Source organism: Perna viridis, chromosome 5, assembly GCF_037379345.1.
Source record: "Perna viridis isolate PV_CMFRI_1.1 ecotype Kerala chromosome 5, ASM3737934v1, whole genome shotgun sequence".
NCBI classification, from domain to species: domain Eukaryota; kingdom Metazoa; phylum Mollusca; class Bivalvia; order Mytilida; family Mytilidae; genus Perna; species Perna viridis.
Window position 1 is genome coordinate 18,358,881 of NC_142449.1, and position 15,458 is coordinate 18,374,338.

Consider the following 15,458-nt stretch of genomic DNA (forward strand, 5'->3'; position numbering starts at 1 on the left):
TACAAATTAATTGAAGTGACTCAGAGAAATTTCATATATTTATTACTTGATTCAAATAAGAAAAAGCCATTTTCCTGCCGATCTTTCAGTTTTACGAAAGCACATGGTGCTGAAACTACGAATCAGTCATAGTTTGTTATTATTAATTCATCGATTGAATCTTTTTAATACAGAAGTCAACAAACCATTCAAATCAATATACTGAATGTATTCGCGATTTTCATTTTTAAAGTAATGAAAATTTTTTTCATCACTTGAAAGTTTTGGCTGTTTGCTATTGTGATGAAAAAGTCCGAGAGACACAATGTTTTGTTTACATGTCAGAACATCCATGTGTGGTCAAAACTGAACGCATTCATTTTGTAAAAGACAGAGTACGTGATGGAATAACAAAAATTCCAATATTTATCTTCAAATAAATACAAAAAGGGTTTTTAATGTTTTTTCTCGAACTAGGCAGTTAAAAGACTAACACAAACATCTGCTGAAATTTGATAAAATGTCTGACATGGGCTGTTAAAATTTTCGGACCCTTGTTATTGGGTATTAAGTAATTAAATCCTAATTAGTTTCTTTATTCATTTTTGCACTGATGTGACCCATTTGTTATTTCACGGCATATTATTATTAATCTTTTTACAGGAGAGTTTTTTTAATTAGAAATGTTTCCAAAATTTGAATGCTTGATTTTTATTTTTAGGTGGTTTTTGTTCAGCTCTGACAGGCATGTTACATTTGTTGCCTCACTATGTATTCCTAAACTTTCGTTAATAAATTTTATTTGCAGATGTTTGAATAAGTCTGTATTTTCAAAGTACAATTAACTCCCCTTTATTCACATCAATGTAGAACGATAGGGTTGATTTCTTTATTTTGAACTATGCTTTTTTTTTTTGCCTTTCTCCATTGTAAGCTGGTAGAGATGTTTAAATTACTTGTATACTTCATAGTAATTCCAGTGGTCAGAATTTTGAGGCCAGTAGCCAGCTGACTACATACACCTGAAAATCAGTTAGCCCAGACATTTGAAGGGCACATACACGGCTAGTTCTTTTTTATAATTTTTTTTAGAAACATGAAGTAAATATCATAATATATGTCTTATTTGATAAATTTATTGTAATACATGTAACACTTGAATGAACAACATCAAAATATATATTAATCTAAAGAGAATTCAAACAACCTTGCAAACACCCCATCTTCCTCTTAGTTACTCTCAGTATCAGACCCAGTCACAATCATAATCATCACACTCATTGTCATACATCCTACTTTAAAAATACTCTGCCTCACACTCGCAGTGATTTTAACCAAGTAAAATTGGCGGGAAAATTTAAATTAATAAAAGTGTCAAGTTTTTTGGAAATCTTATGTTCATCCAAGGCTCATGCTGCTAGGCTATTTGGACGAAATAGTCGTCCTTGAGTCGCTCACTTCGCCCTCAGACGACACCAAAGGCGAAGTGAAGTGGCCCTGTCATTTTCAGACAACGTCCATTAGTGATACTGTACTCCGCCTTTCAGTGGTATTAAGGAAATGTTTTTCTTGAGTAGAAATTGGTTTAATTAAATACATTGTATTATAAATAATCTGTTACTGTAGTTTTTTAATGTTAATGAATATAAACTTTTGGACAGTTTTAAAAATTTAGGAAAAAGTTGAAATGGAACAAAATTTGTATTTGTGTGTATTAAGTTGGATCAGAAGTATGGATTGACATCCGGTTTATATATTAGGGGGAAAAAAGACAGTTCTTGATATTTAATATGAAAAATGTAAATGTATGATCACAATTCTGTTTTACTTCATGTAATCTTTGAAATTTTGTTCATGCTACAATTTTCACAAGAATCAAAAACCTACAGTGCTGACAGTACTTTTTTTTTGGGGAGGGGAAGGGGGTATTATGACATTGACATAAATTCTACTTGCCTTGATTGCACCCCATATTTTTTACTGATTTCCTTCAAACTTTGTTGACTAGTTAGGTACAATAAAATCTTGGATGCGATTGATTTTGTCATAGGAAACAACTTTTTATACCCTGCCACACAAAGTGCCAAGGTGTAATGTGATACCCTCCAAAAAAGTGCCCATCTGTCTGTTCGTCCCATGTCAGTTTCCAGATGATCACTTATTAATGGATCAATGATTTCTTTAAAACTTTGCACAGTTGTTTAGTACCAAATCCAAAATGTAGTTTTTGAGTTTGGACATCCCTAATATTTTGCCATTTTCACCATTATGTGGTTATGTTCCATTAAAAATGTCCTTACATGTATTTTTTGGGAGGGGACTTAAAAATTTAGGTTTGTCACCTGGATGCCACCACTTTTTGATTGATTTCTTTTAATCTTTGGTGTGAATGGTTAGCGGCAGTAAAATCTTTGATTTTGATTTTGGGATCGATTTTCACAGAAATCTGTCAAAGGAGACTCAGTAAAAAGTCCATGATTTAGCCTTGTTTTCTGGTAAGCACCCCCATTTTTTACTCATCTCCTTTAAACTTTATTGAGTGGTTAGTAACAAAAACATCATGAATTGGACTGATTTTCATAAAATTTTGTCAACTGGAATCACTTTATTTGTGAGGCCAACTAAAATGTTGTTAACATTTAATTGTTAAGGTTTGTCACCTTGAAATGGCCTCTCCTTTTTTTCATGGATTTCATTCAATGACTAGTAGCAATGAAAACTAGGTTGTGATTGATAAAAAAAAATTGGTTAAAGGGTGACTACATATTATTTCGGTATAAAGGTGTTGAAGTTTTGAAGAGTGTAAATTTGTGCTCAAAAACCATTGTACAGAATTCAGTGAAAGTTAGCATATTTGTTTCATAGGGTATTCCACACAAAATTACCGTTGAGATTTTTGATTCATGAAAAGACATGGTGGTCATTTCTACAAATCGAACATAGGGTTCAGAAGGCAGTTTTTTGCAAGTAACTCAAAAACCGTTACTTTTAGAAAAATTCTTGCAGGGATAGTATTGTTCAGCATCATGAGACATACCTATGTTGAAATTTTCAAAACGATTCATCAACTGATGTAGGAGTTACGGCTGAAAATCTTCTCAAAAATCATTTTACAGAATTCGGTATGGAAAACACAAAATGAATGTTGCAATTTTTGATTTGTGAAAAAACATGGCAACCTTTACTGAAAAAAGAATATAGGGGTTTAAAGACAGTTTTTGCAAGTCACCATGGCTGTAGCAAACTTCTGGCAGGGAATAATATCGTTCAGCATCATGAGACTGGTCTATGCCAAAATTATCAAAACCATTCGTTGACTGATGTAGGAGTTACAGCCTCTGAAACAGTTTTTGTGGTTTCTTTTTCACATGTACAACTTTCAAAATCTTCTCTAAAACCATATAAGATTATTTAATGAAAATAAGCATATTAGTTCGTGAGTGTATTGTGCTCAAAATAACTGTTGTGATTTTTAATCCGTGAATATATATGGCTGCCTATACTAAAAACGGAACATAGAGGTTGTAAGACAGTTTTTTTTTAAAAATAATTCTGCAAAATTCTGGTTCAGGTCATGAAAATGCTAATACAGTCGACTCCACTTAATCGCATATCGCTTTATTGCGTATTTCGGTTATTAGCATAATTTTCTCCTGCACAAAACCATTTCCTATTATTTGATTAGGGAAAAATCGCTTATTTGCATAGACCTTGCAGGTACATTTCGGTTTATTGCATAGAGAATTTTGCCTCATCGAGGTAAAGACAGGTTTTCCCAAATTCTATTTTAAGCCTTCGGGTCATAAATATGTCAATCATATTTATTGTTGTAAAAACTATATTATCATCAATCAGGAGGTGTTAATAATGGATTAAAAAAATAATGGACATAAAAGACAATTTAAATGATTTCTAATTACATTAAAATAAACAAGCACCTAGGTGAACAATGACTTTTGACGACATGCCAAACATCACCTTATGATGTGGCTTGGGATTCGGCTTGGGGTATTTTTTGTCCCTATTTTAATTCTTCCGACTACAAATGATTATCAATGTAAATTTAATTTTCTTTAATGAGAAGAACAGTTTTAGTGAGCTTGGGTTACTAGGCATAAATATCAACTGAAAATTAAAAGTCATCATTCATTCAGTACAATGTCTAATGAAATTCAACTTCACTAAGGTGCCCCATACTATTCACACTTCATAGGAATATATTGAGGTCAATGACACATATAATACACAACTATCAGTGTACAATGGTGATGAACAGAGGAATAAAAACACACAGACCATTTCAAAAGCCCACAAACTGCAAACATTGATGAATATTACACTGAATCCTGGCTAAAATATGAAATATGGGATTTTCTTTCGTAGAAAGGTCAGGAAATTACCGGTACTTGACTATTTATAGATGAGAAACACATGGTTTTACTTATAAATACACACAACGTAAAGAACGTCAATAAACAAGAATAACACAATATATATTATTATTTATTGATGAAAGAACAATACAATGAGAAGGTCTATAACAATTAAATACCAGATCAGAAATGTTGAACAGTGATATCCCTGGTTGATCCACAGTATCGTCATCTTACCTAAACTCACACTTCCGGTAAAATCGTAAATTCGGTTATAAGAATAGCCCGCTTATTTGCATAATTTTTACTGGCAAATAGGCTATGCAATTAAGCGGAATCCACTGTAAAAGCATTTCCTGCATGCGACAATTCAGTTGATTTTAATGTAGTCTCTCTCATTCCTCAAGTTTTTCAAATAAGCAAATGGTTGAGCGATTCAGGCTCTCTTGAGCCTTTAGTTTATGTAATAGCCCTAATAAAAAATTTTAAAAACTTTAATGAAAATTTATTAATATCAATTGGTACATACCTTTTATAGGATGAAGAGTTTGAAGGATTTTCAGCTGAAGATGTTAAGCAAGCAGAAAAGAAACTTAAGAAACTGGAAGCTGACTTACAAGAAGACAGTGAGGTGGAAACTCAACCACAGACATCTCAAAATGTTAGCTTTAGTCCAACATCACCTCCAAAGACCATGTCAACTCGATTTAGCAGACAAAAGGAAAATATTGAAAATCTACCAACTGCACAGAGAACAAGGAACCGTGAAAAAACTGTTGTTCCCAGATCTTATAAAGACTTGTTAAAAAAGGGGATCACAAAACCATCAAAATCATATTTAATCAAGTCTAAAAGAGACAATGACACACCACAAACAGAGACAAGGAAAGCCTTGGCAGCTTACTATAAAACTGATAAAGTTACCTCCCCTGAAATGGGGGGTAAATATTATGAACAGGGATTTAAAATAAAAAAATCTGGACGTTTCAGAGGTGCTAGAGTAATATTTGGAATTGGAAGGCCAAAATATCTCATGACTGTTGAAAGGAAGTGGTATATACCAACTGGCCCACCTTGTACATCTGAGGATGAAGAGGAATCACCTCAACAGAAACAAATTAAAAAAAGAAAGGAAAGAGACAAGAAAATCCATATTGTCAGCACGGTAGTTAAAAAAGGTAGTAAAAGCATTGCTAGAACTCTTTTGGACAAGGCGAAGAAAGGAAAAGATGAGATCAGTGTCAAAAAAATTAAAAAGGTACCTGTCAAGAAACAGTTTGTCTTACCAACACAAAGTTCAAGATCATCAAGGGTTATCATTCCAAACAAGCGGTTCCTTGAACAAGAGGATAGAAGTGTACTAAAGAAAAGGAAAGAAAACCTGTTTGACACATCGTTATCGCCTAGTTTCCAACAGCCTTTTACATCAACTTCATCAAATACAACCATGGAAAAATTGACAATCCAAACTGAATTTCCTACTACAGGAGGATTTGGTTCTTTCTCACCAAGTAAGTTTCCCAGTGTGAAAAAAATATATGTGCATTGACACTTATATAAACTTATGTGTTTACAAACCACATTTCATGACATTTGAACAAATTTATCTCTTGAAAACACATGTACATATACACGACATACATGTATATACACATATACACAATATTCATGTATATACACATATACACAACATTCATGTATACACAAACAAGACATCCGGTAAAGCTTATAATACTGTTTATACATTTTAATGGAAGACACATTAAGTACCAATCCAAATAAAATTCAGACGATGACTGTCAATGGTAAAAGTGATTCTGGTTGCAGAAAATTGAATAAATGTAGCTTTTTCCATCTGCATAGGCCATGTTTTTAATATAACTTTAATCTTTTCTGCATTGTTATTTCCACTGATATTGGCTTAAACATGGTTTTGATTATTTATAACAGGTATATATAGGAAAGCCAGTTTGTTTGACCAGCCATTGATAACAGAAGGAAAGAGGGAAAGGAAACCAAGCCAAAAGTTAAAAGGAACTGAAAATGGCTTTCAGTCCTTATCAGCGTCGTTTAGCCCTGAAGATTCTAGAAAAGTACATTTAACTCCATCAAAACTAGGTCAGTCTATTCAGTCATCATTGTCTCCACCAATAAGAATAGCACCTCCTAAGTTTGGCAACACACCTTTCAGGTCTTTGACCCAGCAAAACAATGACATTGAGGCTACAAAGCGTAGTGGTCATAACATTTTAAGGAAGGCAAAGTTACAGTTAAATAGGACAGCATTGAATAAATCAAAGGCAGCATTAGCTAAGTCTCTCAAGAAAGAAATGAAAAGGGAAGAGAGAAAGAAGAAGAGGCTTGATGAAGGGAATACAGGTTATTCCACTTATACTGCTTCATCAACAAATTATATGGACAGACAAGGTCCTGAAAATGATCCTGATCAAGTAGAAGGTAAGTGTTGATGTACAAAAATTAAAAACTTGTCATCATTCAATATTCTAATAAATTATTTAAATACCAAAATAAAGCTTGGAAACAAAGTACAAAATATAAATTACACATGAACCTAAATCTATCCAAAATTAGAAAGTATAGTGACCATCTAATTGCAAGAGGACAAACAGTTATGTTTGAAAAATTCAGAGTTGCCTACCTTTATGATTTTAGCATGGCTCACAACTTTTAAGGCCATCTTATGCTTTTACGATTGTTTTCAAATACCATACAGTTTGGCAAACTTTCTGCAAATTTTATGATTTTTGAATTTGTTCAGTTCTGTTCTCTCTTTTTTTTAATTGACTCCATGACTATTGGACCAATGGTCATTTCTGGTTAGTAAAACATGAACCAAAACTATGTTGAAATGTAGTTAGGTAAAGAAAATAATGATACTCCTGCCAAGAAACAACTTGAATAAAAGTACTTTTAAATCCATTTTATTGATATTCATCTGCAATATTGGATGTTTCTGTTCATAAATCAGCTTTTTGCAACAAAAAATGAACCTGATTATTTTTTGGAGTACACCTTACTGTTTTTATCAAAAAAGGGTAGGCAAGGCTGATTATTAATTTTACATTATACACCAATGTTCTAGGATTTCACTCTCATGTTACCTTCGGCAAGTGCAACTTTGATCTGGGAAAATTATTTACTTTGTAGCATGTTCCACTTTCTATTTTGCAAGTGGTAAACTTAAAATTCTTAAGAATTTTTTGAGCTCAGAAAGCAGACTTCAGTTGCGAGGAAATCAATCTTCATTTGGAATTTTCTAGTGGAAACCTTTTTTTTAAATCCTAGAACACTTCACACAATGTAATATTTTAATTTTTTGATATTTTCAACTTTCTCTGGCTGCATGAAAAATAGACAAAACATCTTTTCCTTTTCCAATACAATGTATTTTGTTGTAATTAATACTATGATGAAATTACATTTCTGTTACGTTTTATTTTTTATTTTAATTAAGCTCCTGAACATATTTGTCAAGTATGTAGAACCACATACAGTAAGAAAGCCAAGATGATCAGAAGTGTTATCTGTATATCATGTTACAAGTTCTATAAACGTTACCCACACATTCAAAAAGAACCGTGTAAATATAGTGGTAAGTTCATTTTCTTGTTGAATACATACATATGCCTAAATCTCTCAATTTAAAGGGATTGACAATGTTTTATAGATCAAAAAGGTTTTGAATACAAAAATACCAATCATGTATATTGCCTATTTCGGAATGCTGTACACTTCTTTCAAATTCAAGGAATAACCTCTCATCAGCAGCATTAGAATCAAATACCATAATACATGTATGCTTAAATGGTTTGCAAAATACGTTCAACATCTTTAGCTACAGTGAGGAGATATTTTCAAGTCAGTCCTTATAACACATAGTATGGCCCCAAAAATTGTCTTGTTTCTTGCTACTAGCAAGATTGAAAAAAAGAGTAGGTAGGTAGGGATTACCTTTTAAACATTTTAACTTGAGTTGGGAAACTATCTAGACATTGACAATGCCTGAGCCAAAATGGTCATTAAATATTTAGGATATGAGGGTAGCAGGAAACATACACATTTTGTTTTGCTCAGACAGTATTTAGGCATTCAATAAGATTTGATTTAAGCAAAGGACATTTTCCTTATATCAGTGTTAAAGAGTGAAAATATAAACATTGATAAACATATATTGTTTGATACAGCATTTCTTCTGATAAATATCCTGTTTTACTTGTCAGGTGCTTGTAGTCAGCCAGAATCAGAACAACTATGCAAACCCTGTAGGTTCAGAAAGGCATGCACACACTATCTGACTGCAATTGGTAAACCTGTTCCAAAGTTTAGAATAAAAAAGCCGAAGACAATATCAAGAAGTACTGTACTATTACAGAAGAAATCAGAGAAAGTATTGGTACAACAGAAGAAACAGCCATCCTACTTAGAAATGATACATACGTCTGTGGGAGAACTTATGGATATGGGTAGGTTTTTCAGAGGTTTTTACTTTTACAGATTTCTTTTTAGTTCGAATGATTTTGACTGCAAATTATGCTTTAAGAATTGCGAATTTCTCCATAATGCTTAAACTTTAAAGTCACAGTCTTTGAGGATTTACTGATCATTTTCTTGAAATACAGTAAAAAATGTGGATTATAAAGTAGCATAAATAGGTTTGGTTAAGACCATCATACATGATATGTGAAGGAAGTACTGAGTATATACCTTTATCCTTCTTCATGCATCTACTGACCATTTAATGAACATGTTACCTTTGTTTGAATTTTAGAGGTTGTTTTGGCATCTTTGATGGATGGACATTTTGTTATTAGTCTTTAATAAGTTGGGGATCGCCTGAAGTATAAAACATTGAGTATTATATATTTTGAGATGTACTCTTGCAGTTTTTAACTGTTAATACACTCCTATTATTAAAGTTTCAGTATGATAATTTCTCCAGATCATTACCAGAACCATTCTGAACATTTTCAATTTTTCATAGATGCTCCCCCTTCACCACCATCATCTCCACAGCCTGACAAGGTAGATAAAGTAGAACAAAGTGATGTCACCAGTTCACCAGATAGCCATACTGTATCACCAGTTGCTGATGTAAGAGGTCCAAGAATTAAACATGTTTGTCGAAAGGCAGCTGTAGTCCTGGGAAAAACTATTGCAAGATTCCCAGAGAGTGAACTGACGCTTAGTGCACTACCTAAAGTGGAAAAAAAGAAAATTCTCAGACAGGACGAGTTGGACAAAGCAGGTGGGATAAAAAAGGTGTTATATTATTTGATGTTAATTTTTTAACACATTCTTGAAAATTGAGTTTTTGAATAAATGATAATGATTCTATTGGTGCTATTTCATTGTATGCAAATTAAGATTAAATTCATATTGAGGCAGGACACTTCTAGTTTCTTATAGAGTACAAGCCAATATATTGATGGTGTACAAATTTCTTGAAAAATCCTTATATAAGTTGAAGTGGACGATAAGTCGAGGCTGACTCTTTGCTGAAAAAAATATTGACTTATAGTCCGGAAAATACGGTATATACAAGCATTTACTTTAGAATATTTTGTTTTATATGTTCACAAAACATTTTATGCAAGTTCAATTTTTTAACTAATAGATATACTTGCAGTAACATTATATAATACATGTATGTTTTCTCCAGGTTATTTAATGTAAGATACATTGTATGATATTGATGTAATCTGATGATTATGCTACAGCGTATTCAGATGATGAGAAAACCATTGAGGAGATAATTCAGGATGCTGAGGAAGGGGTAGATACAGTCATTCGATCACCGCCTGTCAAAGTTATCCCTAAAATTCACAAAGTTCACAAATCTTCACCAATTCATCAACCACACACAAATATCCAAATGCTGAAAAGCAAACGGAAATTGAGATGTAGGAAATGTGCCAATTGTCTGGCTCCTGACTGTGGAAAATGTCGTCATTGTTTGTAAGCATAGATTTGTCTTTCTCTCTACTAATATCTTGCATGGTTTTTTTTTCACTTGTGTGATGTGTTGAGCTGTCACAAATTTGGTGGATGGGTCTGTTTCTTCCCTGATAATACATTTCATATACATGTAGATATTAAAAAAAAAAACTTTAAAAAAAATTATTCTTTTCTACTCAATAAACCGTTTAGATTATTTTCTCTGCACAGTTAATTTAGGTTATTATCAATTGCCTTAATGCACATTAATATTCTTGAATAGATAATTTCTTTTATGTCTACAATAAAGTGATTTATAGTATTTTATTAAACATAGTGATTATAAAAAAAACAATAGCTTTTATAGCTGGAAGAACACAAGATGTGAATACCACATTTGGTGGTTATATAAGGTAGTTGGTAGAGCATGAGATGAACAGAAGAACATTTTTTATCAGAATGTCAATAGGCCATGGGTATTAGTGTCAGTTTTCATGCAGTACATTGTTTTATCTACAAATGTATGATTGGTCATTGTGAATTCTCTTTTAGAGAATTGCCAGAGAAGGAGTTTTTTAGTCAGACACAATTATCTCTTGTGTCCCTGCCACTTGTGGTAAGGTATAGGGTTATACCTTTGTCTCTAGTGTCCCTGTCACTGGTGGTAAGGTATAGGGTTATACCTTTGTCCATCATTTTGCTTTGCAGGTGTTGAGTTGTATTGAAACTTTACCAGAGATGAACTGCCTGAACTTAGAGTAGTCAGCTGATCAGAATCTTCCAATAGCTAAATTATGTTTTTAACCTGTAGTCTCTTAATCCATTTTGAAGAAAATCTTAACCTTGTTTTTTTTTCATTTCTGTTTGAATTTTAATGCCATTGATGCACTTGTATAACCAGTGTAAGTATATAGCTATAAACATCTTATTTCATATTATATTATTGAAAGTTCCCTAACCTTAGTTCTTACAGCGAAATAAGGATATGCAAATGTCCCAGTTATATTTCTCTGTACATATATTCCTATTCTAACTCGGTATATTATGTTTGATATGAAAGAACTCAGCAGTGTAATTGAATTCACACAGGAAATGTTTTTTCTTGGCGCACAAGGTGAAACCAAATAGAAAGTGGTATCAGAACTACCACTTAAAGCTATGAAATATATTTCATGAGTTCTATGTCTGAAATGTCCACTAAATATATGGAGAAAATATCAACATGTGAATGCTGAAGTGAAAAAAGGAAAATCAGTCCTCCTTGATAGTAAGATCATTCCTGATTAATTGAGAAAGATGAAGAGTGTATGTGTTGGTACTTCTATTGCATTACTATCATTTTGTTAATTCATCAATAAATGTAATAAAACTCTGAGGGAGATTTGAAATTTCATATATTGTCTATCATAATTGGATATACACATAAAATTAAATTACAATGTAAACACTATTACTCTTTTTTATAGTAAAAAAAAAACAGGAAAAATGAATTTAAAGGGCCAACCATTTAATTTGGGGGACTAGCAGATTTCTTTGGGGCAGAATATTTATTTCCAAAAAATTGTGAGTCAGAAAATTAATTTCCAAATGTTATATGGCTGGATTACTTATTTCACAATTTTGCACAGTGATATCTTGATGCTGTAAAATTTATTATTTTATTTTATAGTTAATAGTGGCCAGGATTTTTATTCCCAAATTTTCCAGGCCAACATATTTATTTTCAAAAACTGTCAGGGTTCCCCCTCCCCATTAAGAACTTTTACATACATGAGAATACCACGAAGACATTGATTCGTCCGTGAGGATAAATTCAAGTAATGTCTAATGATAAAAACAATATTTAATTGCTTAGTAACAAAGTATTTTAACATAGCTAAAACATATTTTAATGATTTGAAGAATGAAGAATAATATTATTCATTGGCTGGTGTTAGAGACTTATAAAAACACTCCCTGCTGGCATCTGTAGCAACCTATTGTAATGTTTCTTTGAATTATTCAAATATGAATATAGAGCGAACCGACCTGACAACACACCCCCTTTCCTTTCCCCTCAGAATGAAATGGTTGTCCCCTTAATCATAAAATCTTTTGAAAATGTCCATATGGGTTATATGCGTGGAATAGTCCTCAGCAACCAAGAAAACCAATTCAGAGGCCTTCATATTCATGGAAGTGTTGTTTTCTGGCTTCTTTATGATAAAAAAAATCTAATGCAACACATAATTATGTGAATCTTTGATTGTAAATTTCGGTCAGTATTGCGCTTCAATTATTTGAATTTTCAAGTCTGGGTGGGGGGATCCCTCACTTATAGTGACAGATGGTAGATATCAAGTAAATATATTTTATTGTGCAGTAAGTATACATTGATTAGAATTATAATTTGTTCAAAAAGGACAATTTTAACGATCTTAAGAATTTCAATGGGCCATTCTTTAACCCTTTGATTTCAATGACATTTTCAGCCAGAATGTGAATGTAAAAATAGTTCATGGCCCCACCAATTCTGACCACCTAGTATATTTTGCATTTACTCATCTGGTTAGCATGTGTTTGTGACAAGGTTAAATGTATAAAATTTTGCTTTTATTTGCATCGGGGAATTGGGAAAAAATTCTTGCCTACAGCCTTTAAATGAAAAAAATCAGCTCATTGCTAATCTGCACAATCAGTTCAAGATTATTTCGTAATTGCAGTTTTGGCTTCCTCTTAAGATCCTTCAAAAAAAGCATTTTTTTTTCTATTTAGACAGCGTAAAATAGCCACTTGATAAGAAATTTAAGGGCACCAGATGCTTTCTAATAGGTCCGCGTTTTGTCATCACCAGGAAGTTAATTAACGGAGTTATATGTTTGGAAATAACTAGAATATCAAACTAACTTATGTGATTTGTTTGCATTAAATCTTAAAATCTGATGAAATTGTAGATAAAAATTTGTGATATTCTATCATTCTTTTATATCAGCCCCCACTAAATATCGCCGATATCTTTCCTCGTTACTGAGTCACCTGTGAGCTTGTACCTTCGGGATTTCTTAATGGATAAAGCGTTCTACTGAGGCTGAGTGAATGGCATGTTTGCCACCAAAATTCTGATCTGGGAAAGTTCTACATAACATCGAAAATATGAAAACCAGATCTTCGTAAGTAAAGAAGACGACTTGCATTTGATATTGGACGTCATAACCCATTACTTGCATCCTTCATATTAACATGAAACGGAAGAAATTCATCTAAAATTAAATTGTTTATCTATTGATTTATGGTCGATGTAAAGTTTGCTTTTGCAGAACTTGACCGTTGAAGCATTCCGTGAACTATACAACACAACCTTCTGTGTGTTGCACGTTTATTTTCTCGGTCTCTTAATTTCAATAATACCTGGTAAAATAATATTGTTGAGTGTTCGCTAACTCCACATTACATCTGCATTTCTCTGTTTAATTTTGTTAATCTTGGAAACATGAACAGGTAGAAACTAAATTAGAATAAACGGAGGACTACTTAATTATGTATTTAACACATCATTTAATGTCTCTGATGTTTTGAGGCAAAAGCTAATTCATAATGACAGGAATTCAAACTTATAGGTATAGTAATATTAAAAAAATGAACAATCATGTGTTAGTATGAACTGACATGGATAAAACAGGGTTTGAAGTTAGATATCATTTTTTTCTCTTTGAACTTAATTCATTGAAAATAGGAGGGTTTCCCATCTTTGGACTAGAACTCCATTATGCGTTAATGGAACTATTTTCGTGAAAATATGGCATTTTTATTTCTTTCTCTGTTTAGTTTGAATTTAAACAAATTCAGATTTCATGATATTGAGACTTGCAGCATGACAGTACTTTATGGATTAAGAGAGGGAATTTCCTATTTTCACTCGAGAACTGTAACTTGGTTGTAGTAATTTTCTGGAAGTTCCTTGAATAGTTAATGTTTATTTGAGTGTGCTATCTGTTGATTTTTTTAGGATAAATTTTTGAATTTATATTTTTGAGTTATGGTTCTTAATCACATACCAAAATGGAATAATTTTCCATTTTTCACTAATTACGAAGTCCTAATTGCAATTACATGAAACTGTTCGTTTAAATTCATTTTTATTTATTTCTTTTTTTTTTTTTTTTTGTTTTTTTTTAACTGGAAATAAGCAGGCCCTGCTTTTGGCTTGAAGCATGCAATGTCAGTGTTGTAGGATTAAAAAAAAATAGATAAATGTAAATGAAGATTAACTTTCTCACAATTAAGGTCTTTTTGAAGTAGAATTTTCTACTTGCCAAAGGGAATTTAAAACTTGAATAAAACAACTTTCCAACATTGAACTTGCACCTGTCCAAAAGGATAGGCAAATGGAATCCTTGAACACTCTCAATGTACCAGTCTTTCCGAAAGGTAGTCGGATATCACCGATGAAAATGTGACAGGACTGGTAAAAAAATCCAGAACACTAGACCAGAAGTCCAGAAAATTTCTGATATTAGTCATTTTTGATTCAGTTCAAAATGGACGGTAAAACTTGGTTCAGTCCTGAAAATAGTAGATCATAACAGGACCAAGTGTCCTGAAAAAAAAAATCTGAACCTTTGAAAGAGTAATCAAGGGAACCAAGGTTATAGTGGTAATCAAAAGAATGTAATCCAGGGACAAAGACCAGACATGGAAAACAGACATACACAACAAAGAACATAAAGTAACTAAAATCATACATACAAAGTAACAAAAGTAAATGAGCAACTTGGACCACTAAAAACTGGGAGCATGGACCAGGTGCACCGGTAGGGTAAGCGTCCTCTGCTTTTCTAGAAACACATGCCGAGGGACTTATTTACATTTAAAAAAACTTTTATTAATACAACCATAGAAACTTGTTCATGTTTTGGATTCACAAATGATGCTCCTCCAAATAAATGTATACAACAAATTGTTCATCAAAAGTAGGGTATGTATAGGAAATTATATATTGGAAATGCATGCCATGTTATCTTGGATAACTTATACTAATTTGACATTCCCAGAAAAAATTCTGTTAGTCCAATTCAATTTTAACTCTAGGTCGCAATAGGTTTTAAAGGTTAATTAACACTGATATCTTTAAGTGAACTAACAAGTGGAAAAACAGATTGCGTTATTACTAAC

The 15,458-nt window shown here is 32.4% G+C and overlaps 1 protein-coding gene across 3 annotated transcripts in view; it reads left to right on the top strand.

Moving 5' to 3' along the window:
* LOC148616367 (histone-lysine N-methyltransferase 2A-like) overlaps positions 1-15,458 on the top strand; it is a 49,907-nt gene that overhangs the window by 2,509 nt on the left and 31,940 nt on the right. The window contains exons 2-7 of one of the 3 annotated variants that reach the window (XM_088583321.1): positions 4,891-5,863; positions 6,303-6,809; positions 7,828-7,965; positions 8,594-8,836; positions 9,355-9,618; positions 10,091-10,328. In XM_088583321.1, the coding sequence (XP_088439447.1) occupies positions 4,891-5,863; positions 6,303-6,809; positions 7,828-7,965; positions 8,594-8,836; positions 9,355-9,618; positions 10,091-10,328 (2,363 nt within the window). Of the gene's footprint in view, positions 1-4,890; positions 5,864-6,302; positions 6,810-7,827; positions 7,966-8,593; positions 8,837-9,354; positions 9,619-10,090; positions 10,329-13,355; positions 13,457-15,458 lie in introns of those variants that run through there. The other 2 variants (XM_088583322.1, XM_088583323.1) reach the window with 2 other exon arrangements.